At 40.2% G+C, this 23,947-nt stretch overlaps 1 protein-coding gene across 1 annotated transcript in view; it reads right to left on the bottom strand.

Annotated features, from left to right (window-relative positions):
• The window catches only part of LOC119661554 (calmodulin-binding transcription activator 1), a 601,359-nt gene that overhangs the window by 72,569 nt on the left and 504,843 nt on the right, over nucleotides 1-23,947 (bottom strand). Inside the window, 1 exon segment of the mRNA XM_038070945.1 lies at nucleotides 8,610-8,677. Within this exon segment, the coding sequence (XP_037926873.1) occupies nucleotides 8,610-8,677 (68 nt within the window).

Raw genomic sequence — 23,947 nt, forward strand, 5'->3', positions numbered from 1 at the left:
GTCGGAAAACCGGAAGCTGCACTTTTCAGGTATGAAAAGTTTTGTGTATTTTTTTTATAAAAACACTTCAGTGAACATTTGCCTAATTAGTACGTAGCACGTAATACACGCATATATTATGTGAGAATATGCACTTTCGTCTTGAATTTGCAAAGACGTCCCAATTTTGACCTATTACAACTTTGTTAGTAGTATTTCCAAATTTCCAAATTTGGTAAGATTATGCTCCGTGTTATAGTCTATGTTGTTGCAGCATCGTGCTAGGATGAACTTAAGGGGGGTTTTGCAGCCAATTACTAAAAAATATAATAATAAACTATTATTAACTTTATTTGAACATTTATTTCGGAGTCTAGGCACCATATAGAGGCAGTCCCCCGATTTTTTTTTACATTTTTCGGTTGTGTAGTTTCTGAGAATGGGTCCATTAAAGAAATGATCACTTTTGGCCCCCCGCATTCTCCCCTTTCCAACGAATATCAAAATTAAGACCGGCTTCGAATAGTACTAACCAAAACCTTTTGAAAAAAATTACAGCCCCCCTTTTCATATATGGGGACACCCTTAAATTCGCCGTAGAATGATGAAACTCACTGTATGCGTGAGTGTTCACAGTTCACACTTTCCAGCAAATTTGGTGTCAATCGCTAAAACCGCCGTGATAGGCAGACAGTAAACCGTTTTTAATAATGTTTTGTTTTACACAAAATTAAGTAGTAAAGTCTTTCGCGATTGCAGGTAGCATTAGTTAGTATTTTGTACGAGTAACTTCCTTGCTGTTTATCCCGGCAATGAGCGCCCCATTACATCAACCTACTATCAGCAATACTATTCGGTCTCGAGTGTTCTTGGTTGATGGAACCTGATAACGATGAAGGGGTAAATTGAAAACACACTCGTCAATAAATATCATCTCTCGCGTTGACTGGCATTTCCTTGACAATTCGGTGATAAAATGTTTTCTAAATTCAACAGCTTACGGAGCGTTTAACCTTTCGAATTTAAAGTAGACAAGCTTCAGGGTGATGCCAAATATGTTAGAACTTATCCGACATTGGATTGTCTTTGAAAATGGTTAATTTATTTTGAAACATAGTTATTTTCATTTATAAAGGCGTAATTCGTTTCATTTGTTAAAGTGTTAATTTCATTTGTTAATGCGATAATTTTATTTACAAGAGCGTTAATTTGAACGTGAATTGAGCTGCGATTCATCAAGTGTGGCCGTGTTTTACTCTGTGCTAAAGTTGAAAGTGTTTTCTGGTTAAAACTGTTTAATTCAAGTGGTGAGTGATAGAGGAAAACTGTGATGGAAATATCCTCCTCAGGGACTCAAGCTTCCCAGAATAAAGGAAAATTCATTATCCAATTCGAACGCTAATCGTTTCACGGCCTTGAAAGTTTTAAACAACATCATGATGAAACGTGGGAGGAGCTCCACGTTTCTGTCAAAAACACCAACACGAACAGATCAACGAGCTCTGCTGTAGAGGCACCCCCATCATTCAGGCCAATATTACACATGCCGCTGTGAGAGGGTTTCTAGAAGTATTGATTATTCATCACTACAACGAACCTCAGTATCGATAAGGAGCTGTCACTAAATAGCTTCGACACTTACGGTTTCTTCAGTATTACACTTACATTAGAGCTGACCAAAAACCAAAAAAAATCGTTCTTACCGGATTGCATGCAATGGGTTCCGCTGTTTTGAAAGCACACTTGCTTCCCAACTAGATATATAATGTCTGGGTGTAAAGTTCATCGCCATCAATTCGGCCAAAAAGTGATACTGCGAGGAAGCAGTATATTTGCTTTATTTCACCCGAGGCTCTGTGAAATGATGAGACCTCCAAAAGCACTAATCGAAATGCACATAATCGTGCGCTGAGATTACCATAGCCAGTGCAGCCTGACGGTAACCCAACATGCTTGTAAAATGCATGATTTGTGCTGGTATGCATACAAAGTACGAATGCCCAGAAAAAGACCTTTTCTTTGATACCTCACATGAATACATTCGGTGTGCATGTATGGAGACCCCCTTCCCCTTCAATTCCACGCAGAACGAAGAACGATGCAACTCACTGCATGTGAGGATCATAACCGGTTTAAAGGAAAATGCGCCCGACGGACAGACGGGAAGTAAACCCATTTTAATAGGTTCTGTTTTACAAAACCTTAAAGATGATCAATTTGTGGTTATTATTGAGTCTGCAGCTAAATTTCTCTGTGACAAATGAAAGAACTTTAAATTGCATACCTTGAAATGCACAAAGCATTCGAAATAATAGTTTAAAAACTTTTGTTGCCTAAAAAAATTAAATTAATATCTGAATAATAACAGAAACATGGTTAAACTTAAACTTAACTTAACCTCTAACTTCCCCCATCCAAACTAGATAGTGCATAGGATGGACTGCATCGATGAGTGAGGAGGCGACATTACTATAATTTAAAATAAGGTTTTGTTTTGCAAAAGCAATATATTCTTTAATTTCATGGACTTAACTAACTTTTTGATGCATGTGCCCACGGAACGTACATTCTTTTCCATTTTTGATGCCCTTCCAATCTCGAATCTGTCATTAGCAACAGTCGAATTAATATTTCGCAGCCAATCACCGTTCACCAACTGTCATCCCATCACCTACCAACTGAGGGAAACGATCTTACTATATCCCATATGTCTGTAATTTTTTGGAGATGACACATTGAACAAAATTCCGTAACTATCTTAACGAACATATTGAGCTCAAAAGACAACCTGACCACACCAAGTACTAGTGGCGGTATAGAGAGCGTGATGGGAAGTAAATAGTTACCCGCATCCAACAGAAGTCGCGAGGATAAACAGTTTACCATCCTGCCAGTTTGGATTACCAAACCAAACCAAATTTATAGGATATCAAACATGTTACATAGGCATTCTGTTGTGGAGCATCTACAGGCATGATATTACTCGATATAGATAAAGCGTCTGATTCAGTTTCGGCATTTCGGATTCGCTCATAATATGATTTTACCCGCACTGCCGGCTACTTTATGAAAATTATTGGAAAAGTCATTTCAAGTGGGAGTTTCCACTACACTCTCACTCATATTCTATTTTCCGCTGACTTGCCTCTAGCGATCTTCGCGGACGCTACTCCCTTTTTCACACCTACGGACGATTCCGCCGACAATGAACACCTGTATAGTGTTCGAAAAACAGTAGTTGCCAGGGTGTGATTCTGAACAGCAAGCTACCTTCACGAACATGTTGAAGAAATTGAAAACAAGATTTCCAAAAACATTCTTTACACACGTTTTTTAATCGCAATTGGCGACTGAGTTGGGCAACAATATTATTCTGCTCAAGACGATCATGAGGTCCGTCATCTTTCAGACAACCCTTTCATTGAATCGCTGAGCCAATGATAGATATGTTATATGCGACGTAAACCTTCAAAGTGCGCCACGTGGACATCCAGGACCATCGATTGACAACGACGAGCTGCGTTTGCTAGTCGAATCCGACACACGTCAGTCTGTGAGGGACATTGCAGAGAAACTGGGCGTACACTATTCGAAAATTTCCCGGCACTTGCAACAACTTCGAAAGGTGAAAAAGCTCGACAAATGGGTTCCGCATGCCCTTACGGAGCAAAACATGGCGCTTCGAATGGAAATTTGAAGTTCTTTAGTCACCCGCAACAGAACCGATCCCTTTTTGCACAGAATAGTGACATGTGATAAAAGGTGGATATTATACGACAATCGTCGCCAATCAGCACAGCTAGATGATGATTAGCCACCGAAGCATATGCCGAAACCGATCCTCCATTCGAAGAAGGTATTGGTGACTATTTGGTGGTCTACAGCTGGAGTTATCCACTATTCTTTTTTGGCATCTGGAGAAACGATAAATGCACAGAAATACTGTGCCCAACTCGAGGAAATACACAAAAAATTGAGTATTCAAAGGCCGAGATTAGTCAACAGAGATGGCGTGATACTCCTTCATGACAATGCACGACCCCATGTTTCCAGAACAACGGTTCAAAAGTTGAACGAATTGCAGTATGAGACTCTGCCTCATCCACCATATTCACCGGACCTTTCGCTTGGGATTATAACGCTAATTTGCCCCAGGTACTCATTCTCAGTTGTGCCGATTGATTCTGACATCCGATTTACGATAAAAATCTCTTCACTATCAGTAAGACTTGAACCGCGGCCTTCCTTTCCGATAGCTGGACATCCTGGGCAAACTCATAGGAAGCATCGAATTAGTTTGTTACAGTGCGAACTCTTAGCTCTACCGCGGAAAAGATCTGAGCTTGAGCAAGCGAAAAGCTGGAACCCAACACTGCCGCTCAGTGAATTCTACAATCGGGTTATTGAAGAAAGTAGAACACCATCTGACTGGCTAGAAAAAAGTTCCAAAATGGAAAAAGAAAGGTAGTCCAAAGCCATGAGAAGCATTACCCCCTTTACTTTGCAATTTAGGATCTGTAGAAAGTGTTTGACCGTGTGTCACATAAACTCATCTGGTATGCTCTACAACGACATCTAGTACCAGAAGAACTTCTGCTGTTCTACCACGATGCGAAAAGTAAAGTTGAAAATGTGGCGAATGTATCAAAATCGCTTCTTATCTCTGTCAATGTTCACCAGAAGACTGTATTAATGGTAGCGTTGAGTACTTTTCGAATTGACGGTGGTGCCTTTATTGAACCAATGGAAGGTGAAGGTATTTATTTTTGTGTGATTAATGATACATTGGTGGTCAACGAATAGTATAGGTCCCAGGACGAAACGTGCATTGGTATCCACGATGGAGCATAAAACCTGGGAAACGCCTACTGAACCAACACCAACAGCTCTACTACCAAACCCTATCTCCACCTCCACGTGCTGACCGCTGGGAGCTCCTTCTTAACGAAAAGCTGCAGACAGAGAAAGATGAAGGCGAGCAGGACAAATTGTACCAACTGGTCCTCCAGGTTTGAGGTTGGGTAGGGCTGGCAACCCTACACAGAAAACAACTTATTACGCAGCCACAACAGGAGTCTCGGACTGGACGGATAATGCAACGACGAACCCGGCAACGACAAAGGAATAACGATTTGCACATTTTCTCATGGAACGTGTGCTCCCTGTACAGAGATGAAGCTGCTGAGCAGCAGTTCACACCCCTACAGAGGAGACTACAGAGTCGGAGAAGGATACCTTCTACGAGGCAGTAGAACGAACCCTCGAAGCCTGTCCCAGATATGATATTAAAATCATACTTGGGAATTTTAACAGCCAAGTAGGGAAGGAGTCCGTGTTCAGGAGATACGTTGGCTCCAATTCAATTATTCAATTAGCAGTGTCACACGAAATGGTTGTTGGAAGTACCCCGTTTGCGCGGAAAGCGGTTCACAAACATACAGGATCACTTTCAACCAAATTGACCACGTGCTGATTGAACGCCGCCACCTCTCAGCCTTGATGAATGTCAGAACATATAGGGGGGCCAGTGTAGACTCGGGCCACTATCTCGTTGACATGGTGCTCCGAGCTCGAATAACAAGACCACCCAGAATCCCCTCTGACAATCAAGTGAGAGTTAACACTGAAGCCATCCACAACACAACCCTCCGCGACACCTATAAGAGGGAAATGGATGCCGCAATAACCGCAGTCAGCAGAGATCCTGGAGATGAAGCATCAACAAATGATCTTCATAATCACCTGAAGAACGTTATCATGGATACGGCCACAAATATACTTGGCCCCAGCCGCAAAAGGAGTCGGAACGGCTGGTTTGACGATGAATGTAAGCTAGCAACGGAACGGATGAATGCCGCATACCGAGTAATGTTGCATTCTCAAAGAACGCGGGCACGCGCAGAGACTTATCACGAACTCCGTCGAGCGGAGAAGCGACTTCACAGACGGAAAAAGGAAGCCTAGGAGAACCAATAGGTCTGTGAACTCGAAAAGTACAGAGAGCAACCGCACCAGGCACGGAAGTTTTACCAAAAAGTCAGCAGGATGAAGCCTGATACACTTGAATGTTCATCCTGTCGAGACAAAGAGGGAAATCTGATTTCCGACAGAATGGGCATATTAGAGCGATGGGTTGAGTACTTTGATGAGCTACTGAACAACCAGAACATCGGTGAGTTGGAGGTCCCGCCAACTGAAGACGACGGACAAATACTGCCACCACCAAGTTTAGGAGAAACAGTCCGTGCAATTCATCGGCTAAAAAATCATAAGTCGCCAGGAGCCGAATTGGTTAAATATGGAGGCGACCAGTTACACCAAGTGGTTCATCAACTTATGCTCAAGGTATGGGACATCGAATTAATGCCTGACGATTGGCAACGAGGCATTATCTGTCTCATACATAAAAAGGGAGATATCACACAGTGCAGCAATTATAGAGGTATCACGTTGCTGAGTACCATCTATAAGATATTCTCTACTATCTTGCTAGGCCGGATAGCCCCATACGCCCAGAAGATCATTGGCCCATACCAAAGAGGCTTCACTCCAGGCAAATCAGCAACAGATCAGATTTTCTCTCTGCGGCAAGCGATGGAAAAACTGTTGGAATATGGACAACAGTTATCTCTTCATCGGCTTTAAAGCCGCCTAGGTTAGCATAGCCAGGGTAAAACTGTACGCGGCCATGAGATAATTCGGTATTCCGACGAAATTGATAAGACTGACTAGGCTGACCCTGGCCAATGTGTGAGGTGAGATAAAAGCAGCAGGATCACTCTCAAGACCATTCGACATCAACAACGTTCTACGAAAAGGGGATGCGCTATCATGCGTCCTCTTTAACCTGGCCCTCGAGAAAGTGATCCGTGATGCTGAGGTAAATGCAAGAGGTACGATCCTCTTTAAGTCCACCCAACTACCGAACTATGCTGACGATAGCGACATCGTGGGAAGAACCACCCGAGACGGACAAACTGCCTTCATCCAGATCGAGCAGGCGGCGCGAGGTCTTGGGCTGCAAATCAATGAAAGCAAGACAAAATATATGGTGAAAATGTCAGCACCAAAAGCCAACCAACCAACAACATCAAACCGCACTGGTCAAACGGGAAGAATAAAGATAGGGGTAGTCTCCTTGATAATTTCTCCTATCTAGGGTCGAAAATCACAACCGATAACAGCTACGATGATGAAATCCGCGCACGGTTATTGTCAGCAAACAGAGCATATTTCAGCTTACAAAAACCGTTTCGCTCGAAACGTCTCACCATAGGATCAAAGCTCTTACTGTACAAGACAATGATCTTGCCAGTCCTCATGTATTCCTCGGAGACTTGAGTTCTTAGCAAGAAAAATTACGAACTCTTGGCCGCGATTCCGTAGCCTACACAACAACCAAATCTATGAACGATACCATGACCGTCAGATTGTCTGGCTCAATAGGTTGCGGTGGGTGGGTCACTTAATCCGTATGGATGAGGATGATTCAGCCTGGAAAGTCTATAAGGGCAATATCTATGGTAGAAAGAGGAGACGAGGCATAAACTGCCTGAATGAAGCGATGGGGTAGGTCAGGACGCCAGATAGCTTTTAGGGATATCGAGCTGGTGGACCTCGTCGCAAAACCGGGATGTCTGGAGTTCCTTATTAAGGCAGGTCTAGACCGGATACCCGTTGTTGCGTCGTTGATGATGATGAGTGATCCATTGTCAGAGTCTTTGGATCCCGTTCGTCTGGTAGTAAGGAAGAAATTGGTGACAAATGCCGGTATTAAATATTAAAACGGGAAGAAATCTCGCGTTCGTACTTTTATAGTAAATTGTATGATGTTGGGGATTAATTCACCGAGTGTGACGTGAAAAACTAATTCTTTTGTGGTCCATGTCTGTTGTTTTTCCCGAAAATAACATGCGGCGAACAAGAAGACACCCCACGCCACTGTCTGATACATTAGGCGCTGGACATGCTAGCTGCTGGATACTATGAATAGAGCTTGAGCAGGTTACCACCGAAACAGAGTGTTTTTCAAAATCTTACTTTTTAGAATGCTGCACCATGTAGAGCTGAAAGGAGATTATGTCGAAAAATAATCACAAATCTCCTAAAATATTATGTTTTTCTTTTTCTAAGGCCTTGTCGAATGGCCATCGTAACTCTGGATTAGGATGCAACAAGCATTTTTAGTCAATTCGGCTTTCATGTTAAAACGCAGTGTTATAAATATGTATATATATATAAAATAATTTCTCAAAACAACCGAAAGGATTCAATTATATTCGATTGCTTTGAAATATTTGGAGTTGCAAATTTGTTCGCTTCTATTTTATTCAGTGTTTTCCATTTCGGAGCGCTGCAATTTGTTTCTTTTTGCTTTTGTTATTTGTGTTTTAAACGAAATTTGAATTTTCCATTGAATCAAAAAGTACTTTTGAGATACACATACACACAAAAATTACCGAATGTACGCACTCAACCGAATTCCATTCAGAATTTTGAGTAGAATTTTTTGTTACGACAATGAGTTCAAAACGTACACATTTTGCATCCGCTGACGCGAATACTAAATACACATTATAAGCTGGATACCTTGCGTTGCCAATTCGAAAACAACTGATTGAGAACCTTACCTCGTTTTGACTTCTTTTGATTGCCATTCGGAATGTTTGTCGAAGCTGATAAGAATAGCCGCTATTTCCTGTAATTAGAGCAGAAAAAATTGTTTTATTGCAAACATTCAAGACTTTGCTCAGATTCTTATTTTATGCATGCGTGTGTACGTCTATCTGTGAAGATGTGTGCATTTATCTAAATCCTGCTTACGCCGCTCTAACTCTTCTAACAATTTTCTTTTTTCTTCAGCTCCAACTTTCGGAAGAGGATCTGCCAACTAAGACGTAGACGGCGAGCGCCTTCGAGTCCAGCCTATTAAAATCCTCCATAAAAATATCACCTTTCCTATCAGACGCCGAACATTTTTGGCAAGTCGTCGGAGAGCGCAAAGAACGGCCCTCAAATGAAAGTAAACGAATCTTTCTTGGCTTAGAAAACTACAAACAAGATGGATGACGGGAAGCTTTATCAAAATGCCAGAAATATTTTCCATTCGGCCCGTAAGACTCCACCCACTTTTTTGCGATAAAAATTTCATTGTTATTTCACTTGAAAGTGCAATAAAACCGATTTGTTGTTTCGATAAAAAGAAGTTTGTGCGGACGAGGAGCGGCCATGTATTCAGATGTTGGATTCGAGCCTGATGTAGCCCGGAATTGAATAATAAGAAAACATCCCAGTTATCTATGGAAGCATTCGGGCAAGTTTTGTAGATTTGTATGCTTGCACTTTTTAGAGGAAAGAGATGTTCGTGTTGCCCGTCCTATGTAGGAAGTACGTCCATGGTTTCCAATATGACTAATTAGGGAAAATGTAGTAAAAATGAATGAGTTGGGAACGCCTTCCCACCTAGCCGTCACCAAAATCCCTCCCGGCGCTAGGCCTGCGATGTTTTGCAGCAAATTAGAGTAGAGATAAAAAGTCTATAATTTCATTCTAGGTACACATGCTTGTGCACACTTTTATTATAACTAGGTGACATCCTTGTATCCATTGTTGAAGGGTTGCGTACATTTCCCGTAGGGTTGACGATAGAGAAGAACGGTTATTGGGAAGTACATAGAAATTGCGGAGAAAGAAGGAGATTGTATTCTTTTTGATGCTGCATTAGAGAGATGTTGATTTGGTGCACCATGACATCTGATATATAACAAAATATACCACGGGCACTAAGGCAATGAAATGTCTGTTGGGTTAGGACCGCCGTCCCATTGCATGGGTCAATATTGCTGCTTCCCAATAAATTTTTCAATTTAAACTTTCTTAGACCGCCTTTTTAAGCAACCGCCCATTTAAAAAATCCGAAATCACGAAGCTACCACTGTGTTTAGGACTCAAAATACGCTCCATACCGATATCCGTATAAATAAAGTTTATAATACATTGTATATTAATCTATTTATTGCTAGTATATTTTTTAAAGATTGACTGTAAACCCCCCTAAAGTGTATCCTAAAATCATTATTTTTTGCAGTAATATGTAGTACTATGGAGATGATGCTACCAAGTTTAGTGGATATGCAAAGTCATAATAGGTCAAACTTGTCTCTTTTGGGCAAATTTGTTGCAATCTAAGACTCTGAATGTTAGTATCAAACTAAAGTTAATACATAGTTTGACATAATACATATATGCATATATATTACTATACTTTTCTGGAAGAAATACACAAAAGCTTTTATACCTGAAGCGTTCAACTTCCGCTTTTCCAACTTTTTTAGCTTTCCTTCAGCATCTTTAAGATTAATGGAAACAATTGACAGTATCTCTATTTCCTTGACAAATTCCGCATCAAAATTCCAAATTCAATCCAGTCAACTCTTAAAAAAGTATATATTTTGTAGGTTGGAAGCAGATTTTGATGCTCTCTGAAATTTCGACCTACATTAACTGCTAGCTACTCAACACTGATTATTTTAAAGATACGTGTGTACCAGTGTCCATGTAGGAGTTGAAATTAAACGTATGTTACCACTCCGAGATGTTTTGAAATATGTGACTCTTATTATTATTATTATTTAATTTTTACATGTAGACTAAGGTGCTTTATGACCTCTTTCAGTCAACTAAATAGGACGTTGTAGACGATTAAAAGTTAAAAGAGTTATTACAAATTTTAAAAGTTTACTTTTCTTTGCACGATATTTAAAAAAAAATATGACAACTGCTTTGGGGATGTGCCTAAAAATATTTACGTTTTATCAGCTATCCAACGAGGTATAACAATCTAGGGTTTCATTTAAACTTAACTTCTTATGGGTAAAAACGCACCTCGTCCAATCCATTTGTTGGGATAATTTGTGTCCAGCCATTCTCTAACACTTCTCCTGAAATGCGCAGGGTAGCCATCATCCTGAAACTACATGTCTCGAAGTAGATTGAGTGGAAGGTCCTCCAGTAGGTTGCCTAGAAAATTTTCGTAGTTTTCGCCATTTAAATTATAAGGGAGAAAGTAAGACCTAATCAAATGGTTAGCACTGATACCTATGCACACATTCACGTTGAATCTACGTGTGATCTCTTAACTCTCTTCTTATTTGGAATTCCTTGTTCTTTTGGGGCCCAATAGTGAGCGTTATGGTAATTGGTAATACAGTCTTTATCAAATTTTGATTCATTAGTTCACAATATTAATTTAAGGAAATTCGGGTCTGCCACATCTGCATTTAGCATAAATCTGCAGAAATCTAACTTTCTCGTGAGATTTTCTTCTTCGTTAGCTTGTACCGGCGTGTAATGATATGGGTATAGGCCCGCTGTATGTACTGTAAACCATAGTTTTCATTAAGAGAGTCCCAGTTCCCGGGCGACAATATTAGTGGAAGTGGTTGGATCTAATCTAAATCATTCCACTATCTCATTATCTTGCTCTTCGTCGCCATCAATGACACGTGATCTTCCCAAGTTTGTACGTCGTCTTGAAACAGAGCTAGTTTTTCGAAGGCTTCGATAAACTCCGTCGAACACGCTCGCATCCGGCACTCGACGGCTGGGATAGCGCCATTATTTTTAAATCCCATGTATGTTTTTTCTATGAGTTTCAATAAAACCCTAGGTTTTCATACCTCGTTGGATAGCTGATAAAACGTAGATATTTTTAGGCACATCTGTAAAGCAGTTGCCATATTTTTTTTTAGATGTCCAAACATTCGCAAAATGTGGGTGTAAAATATAGCCGTGTGGGGTATCAAATGAAAATAATCAATTAGTACAATATTAATCAATAAAATTTAAATGGATCAGACTGGCTAGTTTTGTGGTTCTGTCTAACCGAGTTAAGGTTAAAATGTTTTGAATTTATCTTCAAGAGTTTTATCAGTGTTCAAATTTATGTTATGAACGAAAACATTCGAAAAAATTCGCATCGGTGATCTATCACGAGGCCTATTGTGGAACAGAATTATTATTAGAATTGTGTTGCTTAATGAAAATAAAATAAGGGTTTTTGAGTCCATCAAATTGGGTCTACCGTTAACATCAGGACAAAGCTGTACTGGTTATTTGATCGAAAGAAGTCGAAATTAAGAAAAGCTTTTCACAAATGACCGAATGTATATGAGAGCAATACTGTTTTAGAAGGACTTTCGCATGCCTTCTAGGAATCCCCTCTTTGTATGACTTACATAATATATTTTATTATATAAATAGGGGGTTAAATGAAACGGGTCAATTGGGATTATCTAAGATGAGTGGACCGAAAAAAGTATCCCTGTTATACCTCCATTCTGTAGAATTGTAATGGCCCCGTTATTCACTGATGATCCCCAAAAGAGCAAAAGACATTTGATTCATGTTTTGTCGTTATATATTAACTGTGTTGACCGGGTAATAATGTTTTCCCTCAGTATTTTAAATTTTTCGTTACCAAACTTGCATCCCAATGCACCTACAGATCAACGTACTCGAGATTATAGTTTTAGAGTGCTTTTATATCATTATTGGTTTACCCCTAACTAATTTTTCAGCGATCAGGGTGCAAGTATGTGATAGTCAACGATTAAAATTTTGACCAAATTTATTAGTTTCGATAATTGTAAATGCGTACATGGTAACACTTTCTCAATGTTGCTTTCTGGATGCATACCAAAGATGGAATTTTGCATACAAGCCATGATGTTAGATATGCACACTGTTAACTCAACTACTTTGAATAATGTACACACAAATGGAGCCTCAAATATTGAGGGTGAAAAATTGTTTTTCATGCCAAAAATTTGCAAAATTGAACGTGATGTGGCAAACTCAATTTTTCCTATAGTTGCTAGTTAGGTTTTTGTTTGAGCACTATATGTATGCATTTGTGTGGCAATAGCCACCAATTTCCACAACTCGATAACATACCCGTAGCTCTGGAAACATATTGTGGAAATATGAATTTGTCAGCCAGTACTTTTACCCCGGCCGAGAATAACATGGTGGAAATGTTACATGAAAATGTTCCAACATTTTTAGAAACCTCTATTCAATATAATGGGATAAATAGACAATGTGGTCCTTTTGTTTTTCACCACCAAATGGTTTGCTCGAACAGTAGTTCGGCGGAAAAACGTGCGATTTTTATTGGGTTAGTAGTTAATGTACATGGGGAGCAAACTAGCCGCTCTGGGCCATGGATGCTAATACGGACTGAATTGGGGAATTACACGTAGAGCAGTCTGAGAGAAAAACACGGTTTTCATGACCTACCTGCTGCATACCTATCTGTACAATGTATGCTAGTATTGCAACCTTATCCTATTTCATTATGTGTTTCTTGGCGAAAAACATGGAACCATATATGCATGTATAAACTCTAGAAATAATTTAATTTAGAGTTTATGATATGATATGACATGCTTATATATACCACACACACCTTAGGAACTACCTTAAGAGTGGTTGACAATCTTTCGGGTCAAAAATAAAATCGAAGAAATCCTTTTGAAATACACAGGAAAAACAGCAAGGATCTTATGTCATCAGATCCACACAATGCATATTCTACACACAATTCATTTTCCTGTCCCATGTAGCTACTCTGTTAGGCAGTTCTACACTGGAAGAGCCACGGAAGAACTGTCCTACTCCGCAGACAGACAACTTTCACTGAATTATTACAATCCTGTCCATGTTTTATGGTGTAATGTTTATGTTTCAACTTGAAAAGTTTTTATGCCGTTTCGCCGTCGTCATTTTTCCGCTATGAAAAATGCCAGGAGGAAGTGCTTATTTACGACTCTATGATGAGCTCGTAACGTGACACAAGGGCACTCAATTTGCTTCGCTTTTTATTCGGCCAATTGACACTTAAACGATGACAAGGACATTTGCGATGATTCCCTGCTTATTTTATGCCCATTAAATGGATAGCCGGGAATAGTTAAACGCATATTTCCATATGATAGGGACGGGGCTTGTGATTCACCATGGGAGAAGGGCTCACAACGATTATAATTTAGTGATTTGGCCTACACTTCTCACAGAAACAGCGAAAAACCATCCAAAACTTTAGAGATACCCAAATAAAAGTTTACACGAATTCTCGTGGTTTTTCTTTGTCTAGTTGAGAATTTTCACCTGTCGCCACCAATATTTTATTTTCGCTTGGTTTTTTGGGTACCTACATGTGCAAATACTGAGCAAAGAACACAAACCTGGCATATTTGCGTAAATATCGTAAATTAAGTGTAACCGCAAAATGCAAGTCCTAGTTTTAATGAACTGCGGATAAAACTTTTTCACTGGTAGCTCCAAATTTGTGAACCCCAGTCGGCTCCAAAAAAGAGATTCAGTCATGAGAAAAAGTACGAAAAACCTGTAAGGGCTTCTATGCCCCGGTAGAATGATGTAAAACGGGCGATTTGGAAGTAAACCCTTAACGAAGTAGAAAACTTATGCTGGAAACGATACGAAATGGAAATAGATTGCATTTAAATACAGCCGTTATCTTGCAAACTGTTATTGCGTCCTACACGCCGAATTAAGGCAGTTCGAAAACGTAACTGTAAACCGGAAAAAGTGTATGAAAAACCAAATGATGCTTGCAATTAATTATTATACTTGAAATTTTTCATAATCCATTTATGTACAACCGGATAATGTACGAGAGGTCAGCAGACAAATATTTTCAAAAATCAACATTGGCTATCAACAATTTTATTATTAAAATTCCTAAGAAATGATTGGAACATGAATATTCAACGAAACAATTTCATTTATGGGCTTTGGAGTGGGAAATTATCTTTTTGCAATAATTTTGTCAAGCGTGATATTAAAATGAAGGTATACTATTCAAGAATACTGAATGCAAAGAAATGTAAAAGTCCCTCACCAACATGTTGCAACCACTGTTGCAACAATGCGGACCCTTCACTCATCTTGTCTATATACAGTGCAACCTTAATATAACGAAACTCAATATAACGATTTCCTCGATGTAGTAAAGTTTTCTTAATCCCCTGGAACTGCCCGTGAAAGTAATTACAAACTCCACCTTTCTATTACGAATACATTTCTTCAAAACCTCCTTATAACGAATTTTAAATCATTGCTGAATATAAACAGAAGGTATAATTTATGTCGATTTAAGGAATTTTGTCATCTTATCATCTATAATAACGTATTCTACTGATTAACTACACACAATTCCTCAACAACAACAATTCACGTATCGACAGGTTCAGATATCTTACATTTTTCATCACTCATTGTTTGTAACTCGATAAAACGAATCGTAGACAAACCTACCCTCTATATAAGAAACCTCACTATAACAAATTATTTGATATAATGAATATACCCTTCAGCTTTGTCATATCGAGGTTGCATTGTATATTCTAAAAAGGAAAAAGGAAAAAAAATAACTTGGTTATCCTGCCTAGTAGTAAGTTCAATATTACTAGAAATACTCGTATTCTAGTGACAATGAGAAGTCAGCAATGCTGAACACACCCACACATAAGATGTTTTTTACAGTTAGCACCAACTTTAAGAGAAGTGGAGGAGAAAAATACCCAAGCGTTAAGTGGCGAAGTTGCTCAAGAAACGCAGGGACATCTCCTCAACATTAAAATAGATGAGAATGTGGGCGAACAGAGTAAAGACGGAATTAGTGAACCCCCTGTTTCCCAGTAAATGACCAAAAAGAAAAAAAACTTCTTCACCGAAGAAAGCTGAGCCGGCGAAAGCTCCGGGGAAAGTTAGTGGATCTTCGATTGCGGCCTCAAATATGACAAAAGGGGGACAATCTGCAGTTCTTAAAGGGGTCATCCCGTGTGCCGGATTCGCGGAATCACTTTTCTTGGCATCAATTATATCTAGATATAGTGTAGAATATATGGGCAAAGTGATTTTTTGATATTCGGAGTCGTTCGGAAATTATAGTGTTGAACACGTGATAAGTCACATGCTAGATTTATGTCGATCGCCGTAATAAAGCTCGTATTTATGGGCCCGAATGATGTTCCAATGACTTAAAGACAAGAATTGAAGCCAAGGCTATACTTGTGTTTCTTCAAGAAACCTAAGGTTTATAGACTAGGTATAGCAAATTAATGATCAGTTAAGGTTTTATGGCTAAAAGTCACATTCTACTCTTTAAATGCGTTTTTCTCGAAACCGTATATTGAAAATCGGCTGCCACCATAACCCAAAATCTATCAAACGAAATTCTTTGAAATTTTCACCGACTTATTCAGAACATATTTCTACGATCCGCAAACTAGGATAATTGCGATTCATTCAGTAGTTTTTTTTATTCATTAAAGAAGCCTTAAAAAACACAGTTTAACACGGCACCAAGAGTTTAACTTTTAATATTTTCTCATAATCCTAGTTTGCGGACTGTAGTTAAGTCTCTACGTTAAAATGCCGTTTATTTTTTTCCTTTAAGATGATCACAGCGCCCTCTAGCGTGGCGGCAGAAAAACACCTTTTTTGGAGATGGGTGTATAGATTGCTCTGTATTCCGATAATGAATTGTGATATCGACCTGGAAAAATCACTGCGCATGCTCAACATATTACTTAATATGTGGTGAAAAATTCGTATTTGTATCTTCATCCGGTTCTTTACAAAAAAATTTCTAAAAAAGCGAAAAAAACGGCCTTCACACGGGATGACCCCCTTAAATTCGGGCCATGGACAAAGGTGGGCAGCAAAAAGCGGCAAAAAGAGAAAAAGAAGATTCTCCAGAAATAATCATTATATCCAAGAAAGAAGATTCTATATGTGTTACGCCGATATCTTTCGCAAAGTTACAGTTCTCCACCTCTTAATCCCAAATCATATTACGATACACTGCCGGCGAAAAGTTTGAGACCGCTTGCAAATATCTTTGTCACCAACAAAATATTCCAAAAGTATACATGATAAAGAGTTAATTTGAACACATGTATATTTTATTGTTATTAGAGGTCATTTTTCTCGTATACTTATAAGTTATCATCATATAAAAGTATATTGTTTCAAAACTTCAATGAGGGACGTGCAAGTATCAAGTGGTAAGGACATTGTAATATTTTAATGAGCTGTCCATTATTATTTTGGTTGTGTTTCGGGTTAACCCAACTTGAGGAGTATTTTAGCTTCTTAAAACATATAACATATTTGTTATCAGAGGTTTTATGGAGTTAATCTCTATCTGGGGTGGTCAAAGGGTAGTATAGGTCCCGGGGCGAAACGTGGATTGGTACCCACGATGGAGCATAAAACCTGGGAAATGCCTGCTGAACCAACAGCAACAGCTCTACTACCAAGCCCTATCTCCACCTCCACGTGGTGATCGGCTGGGAGCTCTTTCTTGACGAAAAGCTGCAGACGGAGAAGGATGAAGGCGAGTCTCCCGCGCCTAAAAACGGGACAAATTGTACCAACTGGTGCTCCAGGTTGGGGGTTGGGTAGGGCTGACAACCCTACACGGAAAACAACTTGTTACGAAGCCACAACAGGAGCCTCGGACAGGACGGATTTTAAAACGACGGACCCGGCAACGACAACGGAACAACGATTTGTGCATTTTCTCAGTGGAACGTGCGCTCCCTGTACAGAGATGAAGCTGATGAGCAGCTAGCCGATACCCTGTCCCAATATAGGGCTGATATAACAGCGTTGCAAGAGATGCGATGGACAGGGACCGGTTTCCTGGAGAAGAGCCACTACACCATATATTATAGCGGTCATGCAGTAAACCAGGTTCCTTAGTCAACCAAAAAATGAAACCTACTGTTATTGGCTTTGAAAACATAAGCGAACGGCTATGCACTCTGCGCTTGCGAGGCAAGTTTAGAAATATAAGCCTCATAAACGTTCACGCCCCTACAGAGGAGACTGCAGAGTCGGAGAAGGATACCTTCTACGAGGCAGTAGAACGAACCCTCGAAGCCTGTCCCAGATATGATATCAAAATCATACTTGGGGATTTTAACAGCCAAGTAGGGAAGGAGCCAGTATTCAGGCGATACGTTGGCTCCCATAGCTTACACGAAAAAACAAATGATAACGGACTGCGGACTATTCAATTAGCAGGGTCACACGGAATGGTTGTTGGAAGTACTTGGTTTGCGCGGAAAGCGGTCCACAAACATACATGGGCCTCTCCAGACGGGACCACTTTCAACCAAATTGACCACGTGTTCATCGAACGCCGCCACCTCTCAGCCTTGATGAATGTCAGAACATATAGGGGGGCCAATATAGAGTCGGATCACTAATCTCGTTGGCTATGGTGCTCCGAGCTCGAATAACAATACCACCTAGAATCCCCTCTGACAATCAGGTGAGAGTGAACACTGAAGCCATCCACAACACAACCCTCCGCGACACCTATAAGAGGGAAATGGATGCCGCAATAACCTGCAGTCAACAGAGGACCTGGAGATGAAGCATCAACAAATGATCTTCACAATCACCTGAAGAACGTTATCATGGATACGGCCACAAACACACTTGGCCCCAGCCGCAAAAGGAGTCGGAACGGCTGGTTTGACGATGAATGTAAGCTAGCAACGGAACGGAAGAATGCCGCATACCGAGTAATGTTGCATTCTCAAAGAACGCGGGCACGCGCAGAGACTTATCACGAACTCCAGTCGAGCGGAGAAGCGGATTTCACAGACTGGAAAAAGGAAGCCTGGGAGAACCAACAAGTCTGTAAACTAGAAAAGTACAGGGAGCAACCGCACCAGGCGTGCAAGTTTTACCAACAAGTCAGCAGGATGAAGCCTTATACACCTCGATGCTCATCCTGCCGAGACAAAGAGGGAAATCTGATTTCCGACAGAATGGGCATATTAGAGCGATGGGTTGAGTACTTTGATGAGCTACTGAACAACCAGAACATCGGCGAGTTGGAGGTCCCGCCAACTGAAGACGACGGACAAATATTACCACCACCAAGTTTAGGAGAAACAGTCCGTAGCAATTCATCGGCTAAAAAATCATAAGTCGCCAGGAGCCGATGGAATTACAGCCGAATTGGTTAAATATGGAGGCGACCAGTTACACCAACTGGTTCATCAACTTGTGCTCAAGGTATGGGACAGCGAATCAATGCCTGACGATTGGCAAGCGAGGCATTAATCTGTCTCATACATAAAAAGGGAGATATCACACAGTGCAGCAATTATAGAGGTATCACGTTGCTGAGTACCATCTATAAGATATTCTCCACTATCTTGCTAGGGCCGGATAGCCCCATACGCCCAGAACATCATTGGCCCATACCAAAGAGGCTTCACTCCAGGCGAATCAGCAACAGATCAGATTTTCTCTCTGCAGCAAGCGATGGAAAAACTGTTGGAATATGGACAACAGTTGCACCATCTGTTCATCGACTTTAAAGCCGCCTAGGTTAGCATAGCCAGGGTAAAACTGTACACGGCCATGAGAGAATTCCGTATCCCGACGAAATTAATAAGACTGACTAGGCTGACCCTGACCAATGTGCGAGGCCAGATAAAAGCAGCAGGATCACTCTCAAGACCATTCGACATCAACAACGGTCTATGACAAGGAGATGCGCTATCATGCGTCCTCTTTAACCTTGCCCTCGAGAAAGTGATCCGTGATGCTGAGGTAAATGCAAGAGGTACGATCCTCTTCAAGTCCACCCAACTACTTAGCCTATGCTGACGATATCGACATCATGGGAAGAACCACCCGAGACGTACAAACTGCCTTTATCCAGATCGAGCAGGCGGCGTTGGCGCGAGATCTTGGGCTGCACATTAATAAGGCAATATAATATATATGGTGGCAACGTCAGCACCGAAGACGAATCAACCAACAACATCAAACCGCACTGGTCAAACAACACGAAGAAGAATAAGGATAGGAGAATACAACTTTGAGACCGTTGACAATTTCTCCTATCTAGGGTCGAAAATCACAATCGATAAACTGCGATGATGAAATCCCCGCACGGTTGTTGTGAGCCGCTCGAAACGTCTCACCATAGGGTCAAAGCTCTATCTGTACAAGACTATGATCTTGCCAGTCCTCATGTATTCCTCGGAACCTGGGAACTCTTGGCCGCGTTCGAGAGACGAATCCTCCGAACAATTTTTGGCCCCCTACATGAGGATGGACGATTCCGTAGCCTACACAATGACGAAATCTTATGAGCGATACCATGACCGTCCGGTTGTGGATAAAATCCGGCTCAATAGGTTACGGTGGGCGGATCACTTAATCCGTATGGATGAGGATGATCCAGCCCAGAAAGTCTATAAGGGCAATATCTATGGTAGAAAAAGAAGACGAGGCAGACCCTGCCTAAGATGGAGCGATGGCGTGGGTCAGGACGCCAGACAGCTTTTAGGGATATCGAATTGGTGGACCTCGGCGCAAAACCGGGATGTCTGGAGTTCCTTATTAAGGCAGGCCTAGACCGGATACCGGTTGTTGCGCCGTTGATGATGATGATGAATCTCTATCTTGGTTAGTCTGAGCTCATCTTTCTTGCAGTTAAAGCATCTTAAAATGGGTAAATTACGCGAAATTAGAAGTGGAGCTTATGCTGTCATAATTGTTTTACACAACGAAGGCAAATCTGAGCGTACGAGTACCTCTCAACTCAAGTTGTCGAAGAATTGCATTCATAGCACAATAATCCCATACAAGGATGGCGCAACAAGCGGAAAAGGTGCCTAACAGGCACCGCAAATCCGCACTGAACTGAACAAATGCCGATCTAAACTTGTGTTATTGACTACAGTAAAAAGACAATTGAGAGATGCTAAGCTGTTTAGTCGTATCGCCGTTCCAAAACTACTACTAAGGCCACAAAACAAAAAGAAACGGATGCAGTGGGCATTTGCCCATTGAGACTGGACTGAAGGCCACTTTCAAAAAGTTCTTTGAACAGATGAATGCAAATTTAAAATATTTGGATCAAAACGACCAATATTTGTTCGATGTAATGCAGGACGAAATGATGATGCCAGATGGTGTCGACAGTGAAGGCATGGTTGTGGCTCCATTATGGTCTGGGGATGCTTCTCGAGTTATGGAACCGCAGATTTGGTACGAGTCGAAGGAATCACGGAAAAGGAGCAGTATAAACGAATACTACAACAAAGGAAATGGATGGTTTGCAAGAAGACAATTATCCCAAACAGAATTCAAAATTAATGCAGGAGTTTTTCGGAACATAAAGAAAAAGAAGGGGGTTTAAACCATGGTGTGGCCTCTCAGAGCCCGGATCTTAACCCAATTGAGCTTTCGTTGGAAGAACTTGATAGAAATGTGCACAGTTGTTGTCCCTCCTCGGAAGAAGAAATGTGGAAGGCTTGCAAGAAAGCTGGAACAATATTTCACAAGGTACAATCGACAAATTGATTGTTCGCATGCCGAGTGGGAAAAAGTAATAAAATGCAAGGGAGGGTTTTTGACGAAAAATCTGCTTAAAATATGGACGGCATTTTTAACGTAAATAGTTAACATTTCTGTTTTGTTTCCTTCTTGATCACTATATAAGTATTTCAATAAATAATCACATCTTTACTTTGTATTTTGAGTTTTATTTTATTTTCTTTTTTTAATGTAGGTGGTCTCAAACTTTTCGCCGGCAATGTTTTTCTGTTTGCCCAATTACACGCATCATCTTGTAATATGCCAAAATAAATGAATTGAACTTGAATACCTCCATTTTGCAAAGAACTCAATTCGAGATTCCCCAGGACGTTTCCTCGATCCATGGAGTCACGAAGTAGGAACTACGCCGAATCTACAGACGTGTGGGAGATCACAAGATTCCGGAATTGGCAAGGATTTCGAACGAAATACTCAGTTGGCTGCTAATGGCAAGACCCGCATGATTGATAAGCACGTATGAATCCAATGTCGAGAAAGGTGTGAAATCGGCAGAAGTTGATTTGCTATACAAGATGCAAAAACACTTCGCCATTTCTTCTGACATCACCTTTCAATATTTTAGATAATGTTTGCAATAATGTTTGACAGATGCTAGTGAAGGTTGGGCGGTCTATCGAAAGGATGGTATTTGCAGCGCGAAAAATTATAGCTCCTATTCCACAAGGATTCGTATTGGGAGCATTATGTGCGATGGAGGATTTGGCCTTTGGAGTAAAGCTTTGCAGGAAATTTTATAATTAATATGTTAATACTAAACCGGAAAGCATTGAGGGCCTCAAATAATTAAAAAATAGGAAGGAGTGGAAAAGGTAAGGTGTTTGTAGTTCTCCTCAGTCTTTTTGTTTCACCTGTTGTATGAAACAAAAAAGTGCCCTCCAAATTTTAGAAACATATTGAATCAAATACACATTGATAATACAAAAAGCATTTTCTCTAGAAAACAAAAAAAAATAATTAGAATTTAGAATACAGAAATGCGGAAATCAAAAAAAACATATAGGTGAGTACAGTATGTCGCCCTGTGTAACTGCTCTGGTAATATACTTCTAGATTGGCTTATTCAAAGCTTGCGTGGTCACTGTATCTATTTTTCCCTGTTAGATTTAGTTTTCTGAGAGGCATCAGACAGAATTCAGTCCTTCGCAAGCCAATTGGGGAACTTCGAACAATTTTCACTAAACAGTTTTAAATTTTTTGCATCTCTCCGTACGCATGAAATCCAATATCAAAAAGCATCCTCACATTAGAATTCCACGTTATCAGACAGTAATAAAGCACTCGGTATTAGTTAAGCACATGACAATAGGAAATAGGCAGAAGAGAATATTCGTCTCGCGACAAACATTACGTAGTACATAAATCTTATACAGAATTTAGAGGAATTAAGTATTAGAGACGTCAATGTACAGTAATATCAGTTCACACACATTTAAGGTATTTGAAGGGTTTGCATAGTATAAATTCTGTCTTAGGTTGCACAATTCCTGTACCATGTTCCCTAATAACTTATGATGTTTACGGCGCGATAAACTAACGCCAGGTACAAAATGATAAGAATATATTTCTTGTTAAAAACCGTTGTTCATTGAATGACCTTGGTACAGTTTGACTCAATGCATAAGCCAAAAGCTTGTAAAATGGGCCACATCGTCTCAAGCTTATACTATTCTAGAGTCCTAGAATCTGTGTGTCCACAGTTATGGCAAATTAACAGAAATTGGAGCAGATGTCGTCCTCATTATATACATGTAGTTACATAAATATGCACTGGTGCTCGTCCAGATGTGTTCAACAAAAGACAAATCCGTGTACATTGTGCAGAAAACAATAATATCCGGAACTTACGTTTCAATTCCTCAACCGCTTGCAATTATTATTCGTCATATTGTCCGCTGAATAATTTCGCGCGAAGAAAATTTATGCAGAATGTAATTTATTTGGGAATGGAAACGAGTAAAAAAGCAGCGTAACAAACGATTTTTGAGAAGACTACATAAATCGACCAGAATATCCATTCGTCCTAATGGCAGACGCTGTTCCACAAACGAGTGCTGCGATTCCTGCCTCCACGCTTCGGAAAGGAACAAGTAATCCTCTTCAGTTATTCGAATGAATATTTTATTTCAAGGATCATAAAAAATTGTGTATAAATATTTTTGTTGGTATTAAAACGCTGAATGACATACACACTCTCTGGTTTGTGGTTTTGCGCTGGTAAAGTGCTAGAATGTGGTGTGTATTCACATCCATTTGGTTTCGTGGGAATCATCGAATTGCAAGGAATTATTAAGAAAAAATATATCGCTGAGAAGAGTTAATTCTAAAGTTTTCCAACTTATTTTCATTCAATAACGAGTCAGGTGAAATCAGGTCATTTTGGTAATTATGTCAGTTACCAAAGAAGTGCCCTCAGTACATCCTATCGTAAAAATATCCTTGTAGCTACGTAGATATGCATTCAGGTTGGGTCGCAAGTATAAAAACGAGTTTACAGCAATTTCTA

This window comes from Hermetia illucens, chromosome 1 (genome assembly GCF_905115235.1).
Source record: "Hermetia illucens chromosome 1, iHerIll2.2.curated.20191125, whole genome shotgun sequence".
Lineage (NCBI taxonomy): Eukaryota > Metazoa > Arthropoda > Insecta > Diptera > Stratiomyidae > Hermetia > Hermetia illucens.